The following is a 20,121-nucleotide window of genomic DNA, read 5'->3' as shown; positions in this document are numbered from 1 at the left end:
TTACTTCTGCCAAAAATATATCTGTATTTAAAATTGACAATTTTTTTTTAAGAAATGGGGAGTTTTTGTCCCCACAGTATCTCTAATTGGTAGAATATAGCACTCTTGATTCCGCTCATATAACTTCACCTCATCACCCTGAACATGATGGGTATTTTTTACACATACAAACTCTCTCTCTCTTCCAGGCAAGCAGCCTGATATATTGATGGAGCCAGTTGCTTAACAATCTGTTGTTGTTGTTGTTTTTTTTTAAGTCCCCTACCTAGTAAAATGTAGTCTTAAAACTCCAAATTTGGCCAAGGAGGAAGAGCCCCAGTTGAGGATGAAGACTCAACCATAGTCTCTTGAGTGTTACTTTTTCTTGGAGATACTTTGCTGATGGCCTCTGCCAGCGCCACACTGGCCTCAGGGGAGTCCTGCTCCCCTTTCTCAGTTTCTCCGGAATGCAAGTCAGCGGAGTGAGCCACTGGGAGGCAGCGTGGGCAGAGGAGGGAGGGCACTGAGGAGAGATACAGTTCCAGGTTTTGTTCTGGTGCTGAAGCCGCCCGCTGTGGGTCTTGGGCCTGAGCCTGGGCCACTGCATCATCAGTGACCACCCTCCCTTCGAAGTGTTCAGTAAGCCCAACAAACATGGGAACACCAGAAAACACAATTACCAAAGCTCACGGTTCACCGTATAGATGAAAACAGTGTAGAAAATGGACTGGTCCTGTAGTGTCCATGTGAATTTTTAAAATGTCCTTTTGGTTCCCGGAAAGAAAATATTCAGAGGGCTACTCTGGCTTTTAAAAATTTATGTTCCCTGATGCCTGGATGGCTCAGTCATTTAAGCGTCTGACTCTTGATTTCGGCTCAGGTCATGATCTCACGTTTTGTGAGATCAAGCCCCATGGTGGGCTCTGTGCTGACAGGAGCCTGCTTGGGGTTCTCTGTCTCCCCTCTTTCTCTGCCCCTCCCCTGCTCATGCTCTCTTTCTCAAAATAAGTAAACATTAAAAAAAATCATAAAAGGGGGTGCTGGGGTGGTTCAGTCAGTTGAGCGACCGACTCGGTTTTGGCTCAGGTTATGATCTCCCGGTTTGTGAGTTTGAGCCGTGCCTGCATCGGGCTCTATGCTGACAGTGCAGAGCCTGCTTGGGATTCTCTCTCTCTCCCCTCCTGTGTGAGCCAACTGTCTCTCTAAGTAAATAAACATTAAAAAATAATAATAAAAGAAAATTTATGTTCCTTATATTAAAAATGCAAATCAGAAGCCCAGTTCTTCCTTAAGCTTTTATGTTTAATTTATAAACAAATATAATTTTTAAAAGGATTCTTCAATTTTATTTATTTATTTATTTATTTATTTATTTATTTGAGAAAGAGGGCTGGAGTGAGTGTGGGGGAGAGAAAATCCCATGAGGAGCAGAACGAGAGAGAGGGAGAGAGAGAATCCCACTCAGGCTCTGTGCTGACAGTGTGGAGCAGGGCTTAATCTCATGAACCATGAAATCATGACCTGAGCTAAAATCAAAAGTTGGATGCTTAACCAACTGAGCCAGCCAGGTGCCCCACAAACATACATTTTGATAATCACTTCATACGATTGTATTTGACGACTATTTGGTACTATTTATACATGTAGTTAATAAGACTACTTTAAACATTAAAAAATATATTTTACACATTTAAAATATTCCCTGTCCTTATAAAGTAATTCAGTCATCTGGCAAACCAACAAGGCATTCCTGAATCCCTAAAACACTAAAATCTAAACAATTTATAAATATGGTGATTCAATTTTGTTTCCTTCAATGTTCCAAAACTAATTTTACTTATTATTAATTTTTTTTAATGTTTATTTATTTGAGAGAGAGAGAGACAGAGAGACAGAGCATGAGCGGGGGAGGGGCAGAGAGAGAGGGAGACACAGAATCCGAAGCAGGCTCCAGGCTCTAATTGGTCAGCACAAAGCCTGATGCAGAGCTTGAACTCATGAACCATGAGATCATGACCTGAGCTGATGTTGGATCCCTAACTGACTGAGCCACCTAGGCACCCCTCCAAAACTAAATTTAAAGCAAAGTTCCACCTCAAATCACCCATCTAAACCAATTACACATTTTTTTTTTTTCAACGTTTATTTATTTTTGGGACAGAGAGAGACAGAGCATGAACGGGGGAGGGGCAGAGAGAGAGGGAGACACAGAATCGGAAACAGGCTCCAGGCTCTGAGCCATCAGCCCAGAGCCCGACGCGGGGCTCGAACTCACGGACCGCGAGATCGTGACCTGGCTGAAGTCGGACGCTTAACCGACTGCGCCACCCAGGCGCCCCACCAATTACACATTTTAAATTAGAATTGTAAGGCCAGTTTATTACTGTAATAGACTAAATTTTCTTAAATACTGCAAATACTTAAAATACCAAATATGCACAAATTACTTCATATAAACATTAATGCTACGTGTTTGATTCTTTTAAATATTTCTATCCTTAATTTAAAAAGTTCTGCATGTTAAAACAAACTTACCTACTAAGAAGTAATTGTGTTGTCTTAGATGGCTGGGGAGCCCCTTCTCAAGTGACTTTTCAGAAACATGTTCTCAGTGGCCCAGCAGAGATTTTGTTCCAAGACTTTTGGGCAGCTTCTCAGGCCCCAAACTGCCCCTCTGAGCCCTCCTTCATGGATGCTGTGTCATTACACTCTGAATGGGCCAGTTTCACAGTCAAAGGCCCCCAAGGTTCAAGTTACACTTCATCTAATTCTTCAACCTACACACGGAAGTCAGAAACTCCCACCCAGGTTGCTGTACAACTTGTTTGGATATAATTAATCTATTGAAGGATTTATTCTTTTCTGAATTCTTTCCACACTCTCCAGCTTCTGAGGACTCCACTCTTATAGATACTGAATGGTCGAATTTCTCCTAGTGTTGCCTGACTCTGGTTATAGCCTCCGTGGTATGCCAGAAACATGTAACAGGGGGATTTGTATTTAACAGAGAATGGGTTTGCTTAGTTGGGATGAATGAGGGAAGTGGGAGAAAAATGTTATAGAATCTATTTGAGTCATTGTACTTTGTTATTGTTTGATGATGTTTCAAAGGTGGTGTTTTTATTTGCTTCTGAAGCTAGATAATGAATCCTTGATTGCAACAATTTATGTGTGTTTGTCTAACTCCAAATTACAGCTCCCCTCCAAAGCCATCGCATGTGTTGGGCACATGTTAGGAACCCAGGATATTTGGAAACAAACAAACAAACAAACAAACCAAGAGCTTTTGTGCCCTCTTAAGGCAGCACCTGGGATAAATGGTGAATTACCAGAGAAGGAAACAAGAATGAGTTGATACAGGTGTCTCTTAGATAAGGACCTTGAATGATTGAGTATGATGTTTCTACCAACCAAGACTGAGAGATTGCAGGAGGAGGGGCAAGTTTGGAAGCCAGGTAGATCATGAGCTCAGTTCTGAGTGTTTTTTTCTTTTTTTTTTTATTAAAAAAAATTTTTTTTAATGTTTATTTAGTTTTGAGAGAGACAGAGACAGAATGCAAGTGGGTTAGGGGCAGAGAGAGGGAGACACAGAATCCAAAGCAGGCTCCATCCAGGCTCTGGGCTGTCAGCACAGAGCCTGACGCGGGGCTCAAACTCACAAGCTGTGAAATCATGACCTGAGCTGAAGTCAGACACTCAACCGACTGAGCCACCCAGGCACCCCCTGAGTGTTTTTCTTAAGATGCATACAGGACATTGAGGAGGCTAGTAACTGCAGCTAGATGGCTTTACATGTCTGGAACTTGGGAGATCAGGGAGAGAGGTAAGATTTTGGGAACAGGTAAGTGGCAGTTGAAGCCCTGGATGTGCATCAAGTTACTCAAGAGAGTGCTGTTGTGAGAAGAAAAGAGAGCTAAGAATAGGACCCTGAAAAACACCATCATTTAAGGTGCAGACAGAGGAAGTGGAGCCTGCCCACGACACTGGGGAGATGCCAGATGGGTAGGAGAATGTTTTTCTCTCACTTCCAGTATGTCTTCCTTGGTCAAGAGCACAGGAGTGGCCAGATAGCGATGGTGATGGGCAGGGTACAGTATGGCAAGGCCATATTTGGGGTGGGCTAGCGTGGTGTGGTAGGTCACAGGGAGCTCTGCCTTAAATCTCTTTCTAGAAAGCAGGGAGGGGGGCTGGGAGTTAAAATTGTTGGATTCTCTGCTTTCTCTGCCACTTCATGTTTCTCCAAACATCCTTTGCTTGTTCTGAGCCATAATCTGTGTAGGAAAGTCTCTTTCAAAATGTGAGAAGGAAGCAGAGTTGGTAGAGGGAAGGAGGGAAGGAGAGGTTGGTTCTCTGTTGAGTGTTCATGTGTTGATGTGTTTGTGTATGTTGTCCACACACGTGCACATGTGTGAATGTGTCCCTGTGTATGTATGTGTGTATGGATGTGTATGTCTTATATTAGTATTTATGTGTACATGTGTGTATAATGTGTGTTTTTCTCTTGAAAACAGGAAAAGTATAGAAGAGGAAGCATCCAGAAACTCTTATGCCAATTCAATAGAGTGATTTTATGTTAATTGAATCTAATAATAAGAAATTTGGTCTTGTGTTTTCTTTTTTTTTAAGTTTAGTTATTTTGAGGGAGGGAGAGAGCGGGGGAGAGGCAGAGATAGAGGGAGAGAATCCCAGGCAGGCGTTTTGCTCTCAGTGAGGAGCCCGAGGCAGGGCTCAAACTGTGAGATCATGATCTGAGCGGAAGTCAGGAGTCAGATGCTGTTTTCTATATGTGTATGTTCTATTTCATTTTTCTAGTAATTCACCTTTTGTATTTTACAAAAGCATGGGTCTGGCAGATTGCATACAAAACTGCTCCTTCATCACGGTTAGAGAAACACTAATTAGGACCAGATCAAGATTCTCTGAAGGTCCTGATTCTGAAATTCCCAAGGGAGAGAGACTCACTTCAGAAATCTGAGGTTCCTGCTCTGGGTCTTATCGGTGATCCATGAGGACGAACAAGGGGGGTCAGACCTCAGACCTGACTGGCATCTGGGGGCATCACCTGCTCTTCCTCCCCTCCGTCTCCTTTACGCGAGATGGGACCCCCAGGCAGGTCTCAGGTGGGTGGGAGACAGACCCTCTGGACGTCCCAGCCCGAGTCTGCTCAGGATGCTGCCCTCCCTCCTGCCTGCAGAACAGGTACAGCTGATGCCTGAAAGATAAGAAAGGGTTTCCAAACCTCAGTACTTTCCTGGGATAGTAACACACACTCGTGAGGTAGACCCGAATCTCTAATTGCAGCAAAACCAGGCACCTTTGTCCAATACAGGGAACCCAGTGAAAATTCTCCTGCCTTTTTTCCTTGGATAAGCTCCCCTGCCTTGGTCCCTCTGAACTGTCCAAACAAAGCCCTTCCAAGGCCTGAACTTGGTTAGCATTTGTAATTTTATATTCCTTTTCTTTAAAAGGGTCTTCAACATTATGTATGCCCTGGGCCCCACAAAACCTGGATCCATCTTTGCTGAGGTCCTCAGTGCTTGACCCCTGAAGGGCCACACGGTATCACACACAGGAAGCAAGATAAACAGCAGTGAAGGGCCAAAGACAATGACTCCTCTTTCTGCATCATTGGGAGCATCCATAAAATCCCCTATGCAATTAAGTGTGCATGAAGTTGGGTGTGTGGGAGGGAAGTGCAATTTACAAAGAGCGTAAGCATTAGTAAAGAACTGGAGGGTGGAAATGTAGCAGCAATGTCCAGAGTCTGCAGAGCTTAGGGTGGGGCCTTGGGGGGCGGGTGGACACCGGCTTTAGACAATATTATTGAAGTGCACAGTGACCAGTCGACACCAGCTGGAACCAGGCCGTCCTCCTGTTATGGAGAGACACGGGCCATGACGCAAGGAATGGCCGGTTGCTTGTCTCTGTACAGCAGTCTGGGTACTTCCCTGAGGTGAGCTCACATGTAGTTAAGGACACAGGCCCTTGGCTCAGGTGGCAGTTTTCACAGCCCTTCTTGCAGGCTACAGTGGGGGTCTGACAGGTGGCGGCCGATGAGGGAGCAGGAGTCAGGCAGAGGGGCCAAAGCACAAGCTAACACCCAATCCCCTCCCCAGGTGGGATCTGTGTGATATTCCTTGGACAAGGAACAAGAACAAAGGAAAGGGGTTTAAGTGATTGCCATGGTGATGTGGGAAACTAAGGCAAGTGGAAAATTAAATTCCCTTACTGCCTACAGCCCACTGACAAGTCCTTGAAACCAGCAGAATGACCTCCCTCTAGGAGCTCAGCTGCCTCAAGGATGACACTTTGCTGGGGCAAAAGAGAACCTTAGCTTAACATTATCCCAAACTAGAGGATCCTTTAAGTCTACTTCCTTTATCTCAACTGTCCCAAGATATATGCTGGCAATCATACTCCAAGCTTATGCCCCCCCCCATTATACATCGATATATCATACCAATGTACATAAAGGGCCTCATGACTGAGGTTTTACTAAACGGTAATAAATGGCATTTCCCTAGCAATAGCTAGTCCCTTGAGGTCCTGGAAACCTTGCTTCCAAATTCCTCAGGTCTATCCCTGACCCCCCTCCCAACCTGAAGATATATAATGAGTTACCATCAGGACCCCCGGTGCAGCTCTTCCTGCCCATGGGTCCTGTCCCCGTGCTTTAATAAAATCACCTTTTGCACCAAAGAAGTCTTCAAGAATTCTTTCTTGGCTGTCGGCTTTGGACCCCCATGAACCCCCCTGTCGCCCCAAAACTTCATCAGCGGCCACACTGGAGAGGCTTCATGCAGGAAAGTGTTGAGGTCTTTGCAGTGTTTTGTGTACTTGTCGATGTTGCCCATTGCGGTGTTGCACCCCTGCTGCACGTGCTGAGTTTCAAACCACCGAGCTGCAGTCATGTCGCTGGGCTTGGCACTGACTGGGACCTCAACTGGCCACAGCCCCAGGAGCAGCCACAGAGGGCATGATCCCCCTCTGGCTGCTGCCCTCTCTCTTAGGGGAGTAATGGCATGGAGGAGGAGGAGGAGGAGGACACCATGGGGACAGCCTGCTAGCCTTTCCAAGAATTTCATACCCCAGGGCAAGTATTGCAGACCTTCTACGGCAGACATTTAAGAACACCACTGGAATTTTATTGTTCAGTCTCCGCAGATAATGTGCCTTTTTATGCCCTCAATAAATACTGACATTGTTCATCCCTCTTAAGAGTTTTATGAGGCGAGTAGATTACTTTTTTAAATGTCTGAGAAAAGTTGAGAAAATCGCCCATCACACAACTAAAGAGTGTCAGACATAAGATTTTAATCAACGCTCCTCAGTTTCCAATGCCCCTATTCCTTCCATGTGCCCATGTTTCTTCTTTGAAACTCTTGAAACATCAGACCACAGGGGAAACCAATCTTGGAAGAAAAATGGGCTAAGTAAGGGTCCACACCCCACTCTCCCAGGTTAGCTCAGGAGTTCCTTAAAGAGTCAGCATTAAGGCTGGGGAGTGAGGCTAATGCCTTTCTGTTCTTACAGAAGCTAGAAAAACAGTCACTTCCAGTAAGAGAATCACTGTTCCAGCTGGCCAAGCAACATGGTGAGTGGGGTTCTTTTGTGGCAGAAATTTGCCTTGTTGGAGAAAGTCTTGGGATAATAGAGGGTTAGAGCTGGAAGAGTCCTTAGAAATACCTCGATCAACTCCCTCTTGTACCAATGAAGGAGCTGGAGTTTGTGAAACAGCAAGTGCCCTTCCCAAGGCCGAGTGAATGGCAGAGCCAGGGCCAGGAGCTTTCTGACTTTCAACCCACCCCTTTGGTGTGATGCCAGGCTGAAAAGGGAAGGAGAAAATGGTTCCCATGGAGGCAGAGCACAGTGAGTGTGTCTCTGTTTGTAGTGTTAGGTGGTGCATGAACATTGCTTTCAATAGTTCTCTTATGATCCCTGTGATAAAAATTTAGGAGGAAGTCTCATATTAGAGCAGGAAGGTAAATAAATTGTTTGTTTCTCTCCTTTTCCAACAGAGACCACAGACTTCAGGCTGAGTCTGCAACTGAAAACAATATCTGGGTAGAATTTTTAAAAATTGGATGACGTTGGGGCACCTGGCTGGCTCAGTGGGTAGAACATAGGACTCTTGAACTCAGGGTAATGAGTTCAGGTCCCATGTTGGGTGTAGAGATTACTTAAAAAAATTATAATTAAAAAAAAATCAACAGTGCTTTAAAAAAAACCCTAAAAATTAGATGACATTCATTAAGCTTATTTTTTATTTACTAAAAAAATGTTTTATGTTTATTTTTGGGAAAGAGAGAAAGAGAGACAGAGTGTGAGTGGGGGAAGGGCAGAGAGGGAGGAAGACACAGAATCCAAAGCAGGCTCCAGGCTCTGAGCTGTCAGCACAGAGCCCGACGTGGGGCTCCAACTCACGAACTGGGAGATAATGACCTGAGCTTAAGTTGGACTCTCAACCGACTGAGCCACCCAGGCGCCTCTCATTAAACTTATTTTTACTTGTATTTATTAAGTGACACCAGTATTCCTTGAAATAGGGTGTTGCACAATTTCATTGAAAAAGAATTATCTGAGGGGCACTCGGGTGGCTCAGTTTGTTATGTCCAGAATTCGTGATCCCCAAAGACCACCAGGGAGCCAAGTCCCTGGTGAAAAAGCAAAGAGCCTTTATTCGAGCTAGCTGGAGCTCAATCCCCTACCTGAACTGAGGCAGCGGTGAGATACCAGAGAGAGAGCAGGTTTCAAAAGCACAAAGGTTTTATAGGGATCATGGCCTTAGCTGATTGGCTGGGGAAGGATAGAACAATGGCTGCCAAGGTGTGGTCCCAGATCAGCAATTATCAGCTTCACCTGGAACTTGTTAAAAATGCAAATGTTGGGCCTGGTGGTCTCAGACCTACTGAATCAGAAACTCTGGGGGTGGGGCTCAACAATCTGTGAACAAGTCTTCCGGGAGATTCTGATGCACCTGAAGTTTAAGAACCACTGTGTCTGAGGATCTCTAACATGTTTGGCCTCAGTGTATACAGAACATTTCTCACTGGTCACCTATTAACCATTGGCTGTCAGCCTTGCTGTGCTATATAAATACCTAGCACCAACACCATCCCCAGAGACTCTGATTAATTGGTCTGGGGAGGAGTAAAATGCTCCTAGGTCATTCTAAGCCTGGACAGGATTGAGGGCTCCTGCCTCTGGCCCCTACCTGAGAGAAGCCCTCCCTCTTCTACTCACACTTTCCACGCCTCTCATACTCCCTTCCTCCCACTTTAGATTTCGGAAGAATGCATCAATCAGTAGCCCGCTTTCTTAGAAAACATAAGTTACTCAAGGGGAGGAGATGTGGTCTGAGGTTTGAGCGGGAACCTCTTTCTGCGGCCATGTCAGGGACATAGTCACTAGTCGGCTGGCCTAGGTCTGCTCTTTCAAGTTGAGCATCTGACTTTGGTTTGGGTCATGATCTCCTGGTTCTTGAGCTCCACCAGAGTCAGGGTCTCTGCTGTCAGCGCAGAGCCAGCTTCAGATCCTACACCCCCCACTCCCTGCCCCTCCCCGGCTCTCGCGCACACGTGCTCGCTCTCAAAAATAAATAAACATTAAAAAAAATAAAAAGAACTATTGGAGCTAAATGAGTACATATATATTCAGTAAATTATAATACTGACAGTAAGGGGATAGTGCAACAGTTGTCAAGGGACCAAGCAAATGACTGCAGTGGGGCGCTTGCTCTGGGCTTCTCAAGTCCGTGTTGCTGTGTTGGCTCTCACCCAGCATCTCAAGCTCTGGGATTTGTGTGACTTCACTGCCTTTGAGATAAAATGTTCCTCAAAGTTGCAAAAATCTCCAAGGCTGCTAGGATCTGCATTGCCAGAGGCGAAACTTCTGAGACATCTGTCCCTCCGCCTCCCAGGTGGAGCCTGGTTGCCTTTTCCACAGCTGGGATCCCTTCAGGCACTTCTCCCCACAAAGCTAACAAAACATTGATTTTTGTGCCCAGGAGAACATTATCCAGCAAACAGTTGACTTGGGCCCCAGGGAGCAAATATATATATATAACTATATATAACTATATGTAGTTATATATAGTTATATATAGTTATATAGTTATTTATCCAGGAAGTCATTTCTCTTTTGCAGGCCCTCAGCTGAGCCTCTCTCATTGGGATGGGAGGATCACCAAGTGGTTATTCATCAACAGACTCAAGCGTCCTGGATGGGGTGGCAGCAGGAGCCAAGAGCTGGCATTAACATTTTGTGCTGACAGGGACGCCCCAGGGGGCTCAGTCAGTTAAGCTTCCTCCTGATCTCATGGTTCCCGAGATAAGACGGGCTCTGTGCTGACAGCTCAGAGCCTGGAGCCTGCTTTGCATTCTGCATCTCTCTCTGCCCCTCCCCCATTTGTGCTCTGATTCTGTCTCTCAAAAATAAATAAATGTAAAAAAAATTAAAAAAATAAAACATTTCGTGCTGACAGAGATGGCTGACCACACACTTTTCAAGCCCTGAATCCAATTAAGTTGCAAACATGCTTTCCCTCAGGTAGGTGCTGACCCTGCAGCTGGCCAGCCCCACTCAAGGAAGCCTGGGGAAGGGCTTCCTTTGTGTGTTTGATCCTAGTCATCCGTCACAAGTCTTTCCAACTGCCACAGTCTCAGGGCCCTTATGTCCATTAAGTGCTAGAGGCTCAGTGCCCAGGGTCTGGGAGGTTTCCAAGGGCCTATGCGTTCCAGACTGGGAAGAAAACTATACGGAGTATGGAAAGCGTCCACTGCAAAATCTCAGATTTAAAATGTGTACTTACCTGCTACCACAGGAACAAAGCCGACTTCATCTATTTTGAAATTTGGCAGCTTTGGCAATTTTGGCAACTTTTTTGACAAAAAGTTGATCAGATTGCAAAACAATCTTAGGTTAGATTTTCTCATCTTATAGGCATTCCCAGGTACAGCAATGGCAGAAGGAGTGGTGCCAGTTACAAATTATTTGCGGTCGATTTCAAAAATAAAGTTTTAAATATCATTTCAGATACATTTCTGCAAGAACGATGTTGAATGAGGGATATGTATATAACTATATTCATTTTTTTATATATATATGAAATTTATTGACAAATTGGTTTCCATACAACACCCAGTGCTCATCCCAAAAGGTGCCCTCCTCAATACCCATCCCCCACCCTCCCCTCCCTCCCACCCCCCATCAACCCTCAGTTTGTTCTCAGTTTTTAACAGTCTCTTATGCTTTGGCTCTCTCCCACTCTAACCTCTTTTTTTTTTTTTTTCTTCCCCCTCCCCCATGGGTTCCTGTTAAGTTTCTCAGGATCCACATAAGAGTGAAACCATATGATATCTGTCTTTCTCTGTATGGCTTATTTCACTTAGCATCACACTCTCCAGTTCCATCCACGTTGCTACAAAGGGCCATATTTCATTTTTTCTCATTGCCACGTAGTACTCCATTGTGTATATAAACCACAATTTCTTTATCCATTCATCAGTTGATGGACATGTATATAACTATATTCAATGTGATGCAGTGTTAAGGTGCCTAGGGTGGTATGGTGGCATGAAACACGGGCCTACTTAAGGGTCAGGTCAGCCCAGGGCTGACAACAGCAACAGAAGGAAAGGGATGACATTAACCACCGTTTCATGAAGGTCTGCTGTGTACTTGGCATAGTGCTGGGTACTTCATGAAGAATGATAGCTATCATTTAAAAAAGTGTTTACTGGGGCACCTGGGTGGCTCAGTCGGTTAAACATCTGACTCGTGTTTTCGGCTCAGGTCATGATGTCGAGGTTCGTAGGTTCAAGCCCCATGTCAAGGCCTGGGTCGGGCTTCTCCTCCCTGCTTGAGTGGGAGTCTCTCTCCCCCTCTCTCTGCCCCTCCCCTGCGTATGCCCTCTCTCTCTCAAAATAAATAAATAAACTTAAAAAAAAATTAAAAAGTGTTTACTGTATGCCAAAGCATTGTGCTTTATATACAATTTTATCTACAAAGCAATATTATGTGTTCCATGTTAATAGTCCCATTTTCCAGAAAAGGAAACTGAGGCTTGGAGAGGTTAAGGTCACAGATTTAGTAAGTGGCAGATGTAGTAAATGGGATTGAAAATGAGGTAAAGTCTGGCTCCAAAGTTACATTGTCTCTTTCTGTTGCACTGCCTTCCTGTTTATTGAACTTACCTAATGAGTTAAGGTTGGTGACCAAATTTCTCTTCTAACAGACTGGTCTTCCTTTTGTCTCCTGAACATGTTTTGTTCTTTTTTGTTTCTTCCCTGAGAGCCCTTTCTCAAATATTATCCATCTCGCAGAGCTCAGCTTGATCGCCTATGTGAGCTTTCCTGAGGCCAATTAATCCCTCCTGAACCTAACCTTCTTCAATGATACTTCTGGTATCACTCATTTGGGTACTTAGCTGTGTGCTACCTTGTTTTGTTATTTGATTCTTAGATTTGTATCCAGTCTTCCCAACTAAATGGAAGACGTTCTCTAGCGCTCCGCTGGCTCAGAGGGACACTCAGTGACTGTGCTGCCTCTCGGAATCCACATCGTTTGTTTTTGTTTTTTAGTGTTTATTTATTTTTTATTAATTTTTTAAATCTTTATGTTTGAGAGAGAGAGAGACAGAGTTAAGAGGGGGAGGGGCAGAGAGAGAGGGAGACACAGAATCTGAAGCAGGCTCCAGGCTCCAAGCTGTCAGCACAGAGCCCGACTCAGGGCTCCTTCCCACGAACCGCGAGTTCATGACCTAAGTGGATGTTGGATGCTCAACTGACTGAGCCACCCCAGGTGCCTCCCTCCTTTTTTTTTTTTTTTTTAACGTTTATTTTATTTTTGAGACAGAGAGAGACAGAGCATGAACGGGGGAGGGTCAGAGAGAGAGGGAGACACAGAATCGGAAGCAGGCTCCAGGCTCTGAGCCATCAGCCCAGAGCCCGACGCGGGGCTCGAACTCACGGACCGTGAGATCGTGACCTGAGCTGAAGTCGGACGCTTAACCGACTGCGCCACCCAGGCGCCCCCCCCCCCCTTTTTTTTTAAATGTAATGCATTTTTTTTTAGTTTTTATTTTTGAGAGACAGAGAGAGACAGTGCATGAGCAGGGGAGGGCAGAGAGAGAGGGAGACACGGCATCCGAAGCAGGCTCCAGGCTCTGAGCTGTCAGCACAAAGCCCGATGGGGGCCCGAACTCAGCCCCGAGATCATGGCTGCGAGATGATGACCTGAGCCAAAGTTGGACACTTAACCAGCTGAGCCACCCAGGCGCCCCACTTTTTGTGGCCTTTGACTTACTACGAGCCTGTGTGCAGCATTTGGACCTCCCAGGGATGACAAAAACAACAGTGATAAAAATGATCATAGCTAATATTTATTGAGGGGTTTCTATGTTCCAGTCACTGTTCCAAATGCTCTATGTCTGTTTTCTTTTTCTCTTTCTTTCTCTTTTCCTTCCTTCCTTTTCCTTCCTTCCTTCCTTCCTTCCTTCCTTCCTTCCTTCCTTCCTTCCTTCCTCTTTCTTTCTCTTTCTTTCTTTCTTTCTTTCTTTCTTTCTTTCTTTCTTTCTTCCTCTTTCTTTCTTTTTTCTTTCTTTCACACGTGAAGGACCTTCCTACTGCCCTTGCCCCATAACTATCTTATCTTCCTCATCTAGTTCTTGAAAAGAAATACTGGTCAGAGACTAAGGCCCATTGAGAGCAAGTTAAGGAAAATCCCATTAAGGCCAGTGTACTCCTACCCTTGACTGAATGCAGATGTATACCAGGTATACAAAGACACAACATAAATGTATTCTTTCCCAATTTTCCTGAAATTATTTTGGGGGGAGAGGAAGTAATTTAAAGTACTATTTTTGCATAAAATAAAACTGTATGATGGAGTATGTTGAAAAATTCAAATTACCGATTTTTTTCAATTTAAAATGTTTTTGTTTTGAAATAATTTCAAATTTATATGTAAGTTTCAGAAAGAGTACACAGAACTTCCCTATACGCTCCAACCATATCCCCCAATTATTGACAATCCTGAACTATTGAGAATAGGTTACAGACATGATGCTGCATTACCCCTTCATATGAGAGTGAGTATTTCCCAGTTACAAATACCCTGGCCCACATAAACACAGCACAGCCATCAAAACCAGGAAATTAGCATTGATCTATTACCCACAATGAAATTTTAAGATAACATATAAGACATTTATGCATATGTCTATTCTATGAATATTAGTTAAGTGAAAAAAGGAGGCTTCAGAGAAGGCTCTTGTTGCTAGGCACGACTTAAGGTGTTTTAATTAATTCTCCTCTGTCATTTCTAGCACATTTCTAGCAAAGTCTGAGAAACATTGCTCTGGGGGCTCTAGTTGACCATGAAAACCCAGCCCTGGGTATACCAACTTTGAAGGTAAGGAATGGTGACCCTTACCAAAGATAAAATATTTGGGGATGTCTCAGACCCACCTGGAGGTCCACCAAGTGGCATCTCTGCAATGTTTTCACCCTGGCCCCGAATAGCAGATAGGAAGTGAAGACCTTTGTTCCTGCTGCATGCCCTTACTTATGTGTCCAATAGCCAGTGACATGACCCAAGGACATGCTTGACTAGTTTATAATCAAGTTCTTGGGTACTATGTTTTTCCCCATCTCACTGACACAATATGAACATTCAGCTGAAGGGGATGTGGTCCGCGGGTGAGAGGCAGAAATGTAAACATGTCAGGATTATGGACACTGAACACTCTTTGGGATGAACGTGCTTTTGTCTCAAGTCCAGGAATCTGCCCATTTGCAGATTCATTTGCCAATCCATGGATAGTGAATTTGACCTTGGAAAATGTCTGAGATCCATTTGGGACAATTAATTAGAATGTCAGTTTGTAAATATCACTGGACTGGTTGAAGATACCTGAGTACTTACTTAAATTAGCCACGTGATCTTGGACAAGGTGTTTAAGTCCTCTGGGTTTTACTTTTCTCATTTGCAAAATGGAGAAGGCTGAACTAGATGATGTCTGAGGTCAGTGGATACAATCTCTTGTAACATTATAATTTTATGAATATCTGCTGAAAGAGTCTAAAGCTATGAAGACATGTAGATCTGTCTTGTGCTAAATGCCATGGCCTGAGCAGGAATCTGTACTAATTTGCACCAGGTCAGTTTACGTTTTAAATGTGTAAGCTCAACTAAGTTTCTATGTGAAGACCGTAGAAAGTGACAGCTATGATGCTTTCCCACTGGAAGTCCATTGGAAAGCAGTGGAGGACGATGACCCATGGGCACTGGTGGCAGTTTTGAGTAATGGAAGACAAAGTATGAAAGGGAGCTGAATCGGAGAGTGGGAAAAATGTAAGAGGTCTTCCATGATGGAGGTGAGGGCATACCAAACTCACCTGAGGACTGGTTTAAATGTCTCAGGAGGGAAAATTGGAAATGTCACTAGAGCACTTTCTCCATCAATTGCTGTGATACTTGAATCCTTTGGAGAGGAGCTGACATGGTGGACACCCTCAAAAGTTAGTGGCCCTAAATCCTATGCCTTCTTTTTATATCTTTTGATTCACGGAAGGTAGAGTTGGGAGAAAGAAAAAAAAAACCCTTAAGTAAAGTAGTCTTAACAGAAATACTTGATAGCCACCACCCCCCCCCCCCCCTTTTTTTGGTCCCATTTGAAAGTATTGCTCCCTACCCCACACCACTCCAAATTACTTTTCCTAGAGGGATGAATGCATATTGTCCTTTTTGTCTGACCTTGAGCCTTGCTTTATCCACTCTTGGCTAGGAACTACAGTTGGCAAAGGAAGGCTGAGGAGGAGTTTGGCCTCTGTTGAAATCCTTTGTTCTTCTGTCACGGAAGTCACGCCTGCTCCATCCATCACAGATTTGGCCACCCAACATTTGACACCACAGTAATAAATATGATAACACCTCTTGAACTTTTCCTACATGCCAGCCACTGTACTAAGTACTTTAAACATATTGTCACATTTAATCTACCTGATACTCCCATGAAGTAGGTTACCTTTATATAGATAGGAAATTCCCATCTCCCTAAGTCAGGAGGATTTTCCATCAGAGTGTGTATTTCCTTTAGGGGTAGACATCTTTCCTTACCTCCCCTCTTGTGAACCAAGGGCTTCCAACAAGGCCCCGTTAGTGATGTGTTCTCATGCTCCTGTGGCTTCATGGATGCTCCTAGGCTTACTGGCTTTGGAGTCTTGCACAGGTAAGCATCCTGGCAAGAGCTGTATCTGCTCTTCTTTCTAACTTCCGTGGTGGAATGGGGGTAGGAGGAGACCTTTAAAAGACTGAGGATCTAAAGTCTTCAAAGTCCTTTTGGAAGCTGCAAGAGCATAAGAATGGGCCAAGGCTCTCTCAAAGGAACATCCCTGGATGTTATTGTCATTGGTGTATTTCTTGCCTTAGCACTAGAGTTATTCTCTTAGAGCCATAGATCCTATGAAGAAAGCCATTGACACTATGAATCAATGTGTGGAGAAGGGCCTCATCTCAAGGGCATTTCCTCTTCCTACATTCTGCCCTTGAGATCAGGACCCTTTTTTTCACATTGACTCAGCTGGCCCTCTTTGTAATGTCTATGGGTCATTTACTTCAGTGTATGGAGACTCTGGGAAACCAGGGTGATGTAGAAAAGTTTCCTACCTAATATACCTCAGTTTTTACTTGTAGGAAAGTGAGTGAGCTCTAGAACCAGTTCTGGGGTTACTTTCTTTTCTTTTTGAGAAAGAGAGAGAGCAAGTAGGGGAGAGGGGCAGAGGGAGAGAGAGAATCTTCAGTAGGCTCCATGTTCAGCATGGAGCCTGATGTAGGGCTTGATCCCACGACCCTGGGATCATGACCTGAGATGAAATCAAGAGTCATACACTCAACCAACTGAGCCACCCAGGTGCCCTTTGGGTTACTTTCTTTTCTGGATTCCATGTCTGCTCCATATTAGGTCCGGGTTGAAACAATTTTCTTTCTCTTTTTCTTTTTTATTTATTTTGAGAGAGAGAGAGAGAGAAAGAGAGAGAGCAAGCATGAGCAGGGGAGGGACACAGAGAGAGAGGGAGAGAGAATCCTAAGCAGGCTCTGCTCTGACAGCACAGGGCTCAAACCCACAAACTGTGAGATCCTGACCTGAGCCAAAATCAAGAGCCAGATGCTTAACTGACTGAGCCACGCAGGAACCCTGAAACAATTTCCTTTAAAGCCACCTACACAAGGCTGGACAATGTTCCTCTACACACTCTCCTCCCCTCCCCAAGCTCCCACTCCCAGAAACAGCAATGTTTAATAACTAATCAGCCTCCTTTTCCCATCCTTCAGCCATCAGGTAGGACTGCATCAGGCTTCAGCCGGCCTTAGTAATTGGCCCAAACCTGTTATTCACTTTGGACCTCACCTTTGACCTTTGGAAAGTTGAATAGTCAAATGCTTATTTCAACATTATTCTTGGCATCTCTCAACTTGGCTGTGATCAAAGTCATGTGAAGGAATGGGTGACTGTCAAACCTAATCAGTTAAATCATCAGTGATGAGAACAAACAAGTCATTTGGATTCATCGTTAATATCTGAATCACTTTCAAATATTAGTGGGCATTCTAGATGTAACTTAGAGTGAAATTTTTCTTATGAATTTTTTTTTAAATTTTTTTTTTCAACATTTATTTATTTTTGGGACAGAGAGAGACAGAGCATGAATGGGGGAGGGGCAGAGAGAGAGGGAGACACAGAATCCGAAACAGGCTCCAGGCTCTGAGCCATCAGCCCAGAGCCTGACGCGGGGCTCGAACTCAGGCACCGCGAGATCGTGACCTGGCTGAAGTCGGACGCTTAACCGACTGCGCCACCCAGGCGCCCCTTCCTTATGAATTTTTAAGTGTCGAAATTCTGTCAGTCAGTAGAAGTATAAATGCACACTTATTATTTTAAGAAAAATGCTGAATAATTAATGATTGTAAAAGATTATATTATGTATAAAACAATGAAGAATTTTCACATAAAATAGGAAAATCAGTTGACAGTTAACTTATGAGAAGAGATAGTGTATTAGCCGGACAACTTTAAGAAGAACCTCATATACTTTTTGAGCCAAAGTATTTATAACAATTTAATAAATAGTATAAGTACTATTCAATTCAAAAAATAGTATAAAGCAGAGCAACAGAAATTCAACTAGATCATAATTCCATCTATGATTCCATTATATCATAATCTTTATAGAATTGATTGGTGTATTAGCATTTATCATGTTAAGTAAAATAATTGTTAAGAACTATACATTCAGAAGGATTTTTTATTGAGGTGTAATTTACATACGGTTAACTATACAAATCTTCAGTGTACAACTCAATGGGTTTTCACAAAGTAAACATCCAGACCAAGAAAGAACATTTCCAGCTTACCTCTTACCCCTTGCCAGTTAGTACTCCCCAATATACCACTATTTTGAACTCCATCACCACAGATTACTTTTGAATTATGCTTGATTTTTAGTTACTTAGTACTATTTAGGTCATGAATCTTTTAAGAAAAAGTTTTATCTGGAAATTCTTTTCATTTTGAGAGGATGCACTAAAAGCATCATTATAGCCACTTCAAAATTTTGTGAGGAGGAGGTCTTCAAAACCGTAATATCCATAAGAAAAAACATCAATATATATAATTTATATTTATATATGGTATATATCAACTTATACAATTTATATTTATATGAATATATAAAGAGTTGTGAAAAAAAAGGGAAAAAGTCAATACCCCCAAGTATCTTGCTTTCTATGCACCTCATTGAAACCATCTATTTAAAGTGATAAATGGGGTGCCCAGGTGGCTCAGTTTGTTGAGCATCTGACTTCGGCTCAGGTCATGATCTCAGGGTTTGGCTCATGGTGAGTTCCAGTCCCTCATCTGGTTCGCCTCTGTCAGCACAGAACCCGCTTTGGATCCTCTGTCCCTCTCTCTCTGCTCCTCCCCCGCTTGTGCGTGTGCTCTCTCTCAAAAACAAATAACATTAAAAAAATAAAGTGATAAACGCAGTATAATGACCATAGGATATATAGATTTACACTTTGTAATTTGGAATCTGGCCACAATGTGTATTTAGTGCACCTCTACTTCCAAGACTCAGCAACGTAGTGCCCCACTTTCTGCTTGAATTGTTCAACGTTCCGCTCTTTCTTTTGACCATACCCTCCCTACTTTCCCTCCGCCTCCTCTCCAAACACCAGCCCACCCAGCAGGACTCTGCAGACTTGTCCTCTAGCTACTCATGAACGTCACTCTAGCAGAAGAAGGCCCTCAAGGAAAGTTGAGTGGGGCATTTGCCTTCGTCGGCATGTTTGCCACCGTGGATTTGACTGGACAAGTATTTGTTACTACTAGTGGTCATTATTAAATGCCTACCAGGGCTGAGGGCTGCTTAAGGCATCATAAATATCATTTCTAAATTTTCCTGCAATCCTATGGGGTAGGTGGTATCACTCCCATTTTGCTGTATGGAAGCACAGCTGCAGAGAGGTTCAGTAGTTTGCTCGAGGTCACTTGGCCAGGAACACTGAGCCAACCAAGATTTACACCCAATTTTATCCGTCTCCAAAACTGACTCTGACTCTGGTAAGGAGTACAGGAGCATGGGTGGTGTCGGGGAGGGACAGGTAGGGAACAGACTCCCCAGCTGGGAAGGGAAAGTCTAACAAGGTAATTGGACAGTGAAGTAGGGTGGGCATGGGCATAGTCAGTTTAGGACTGAAATAGAGAATGTGCTGGTGATGGTGAGGGCTGCAGGCAATGTGGTGGCGGGGGGTGGGGGGCACTATCAGAACAGAGCCAGTGTAAAGCCACAGCTTCTCCAGTTCTGCTCACTAGAGAGGGAGAAGTGGTGTCTACACCTGGGGGGACAGGGAGATGGCATTTCCACATCTCAAGCCCTCCGGCCTGGGCAGACCGCCAGATTGGAGAGCCAGAGAAGCACCGAGGCAGGAGAGATCATTATCAGAGGAAGGAAGCTCTGGCAGCTCCCACCAGCCTGTTTGTGACCAGCAGGCTCTGGGCCACGGAAGTCCCTTGAGGTCAAGGGAAATGTGATCCTGGAGCAGGGGAATGAAGCTGGGACACTCCCCTGACCCTATGCCTTC

At 44.1% G+C, this 20,121-nt stretch overlaps 1 protein-coding gene across 1 annotated transcript; it reads right to left on the bottom strand.

Annotated features, from left to right (window-relative positions):
* Positions 1 to 5,509: 5,509 nt before the first annotated feature.
* LOC124508284 (ribonuclease 8-like) lies at positions 5,510 to 6,890 on the bottom strand. The gene is made up of 3 exons (XM_047074682.1): positions 6,765 to 6,890; positions 5,910 to 6,015; positions 5,510 to 5,523 (listed from the first exon to the last, which is right to left on the bottom strand). The coding sequence occupies exons 1-3, from the start codon at positions 6,888 to 6,890 to the stop codon at positions 5,510 to 5,512; spliced, it is 246 nt and encodes an 81-aa protein (XP_046930638.1).
* Between the last annotated feature and the right edge of the window lie 13,231 nt (positions 6,891 to 20,121).

Source organism: Lynx rufus, unplaced genomic scaffold, assembly GCF_022079265.1.
Source record: "Lynx rufus isolate CCGP_SWC_20201006 ecotype Redwood Valley unplaced genomic scaffold, mLynRuf1.p SCAF_13, whole genome shotgun sequence".
NCBI lineage: Eukaryota > Metazoa > Chordata > Mammalia > Carnivora > Felidae > Lynx > Lynx rufus.
The sequence above is the reverse complement of the archived record's forward strand: the minus strand, read 5'-3'. Positions and strand labels throughout refer to the sequence as shown.

Excerpts from the sequence above, each read along its gene's own strand:
- LOC124508284 (XM_047074682.1), bottom strand. The coding sequence starts at position 6,890 with ATGACTGCAGCTCGGTGGTTTGAAACTCAGCACGTGCAGCAGGGGTGC. Across the intron at positions 6,016-6,764 it reads TCCTGCATGAAGCCTCTCCA|ACCCCCACTGTAGCCTGCAA; the intron begins GTGTGGCCGCTG and ends GCCACCTGTCAG.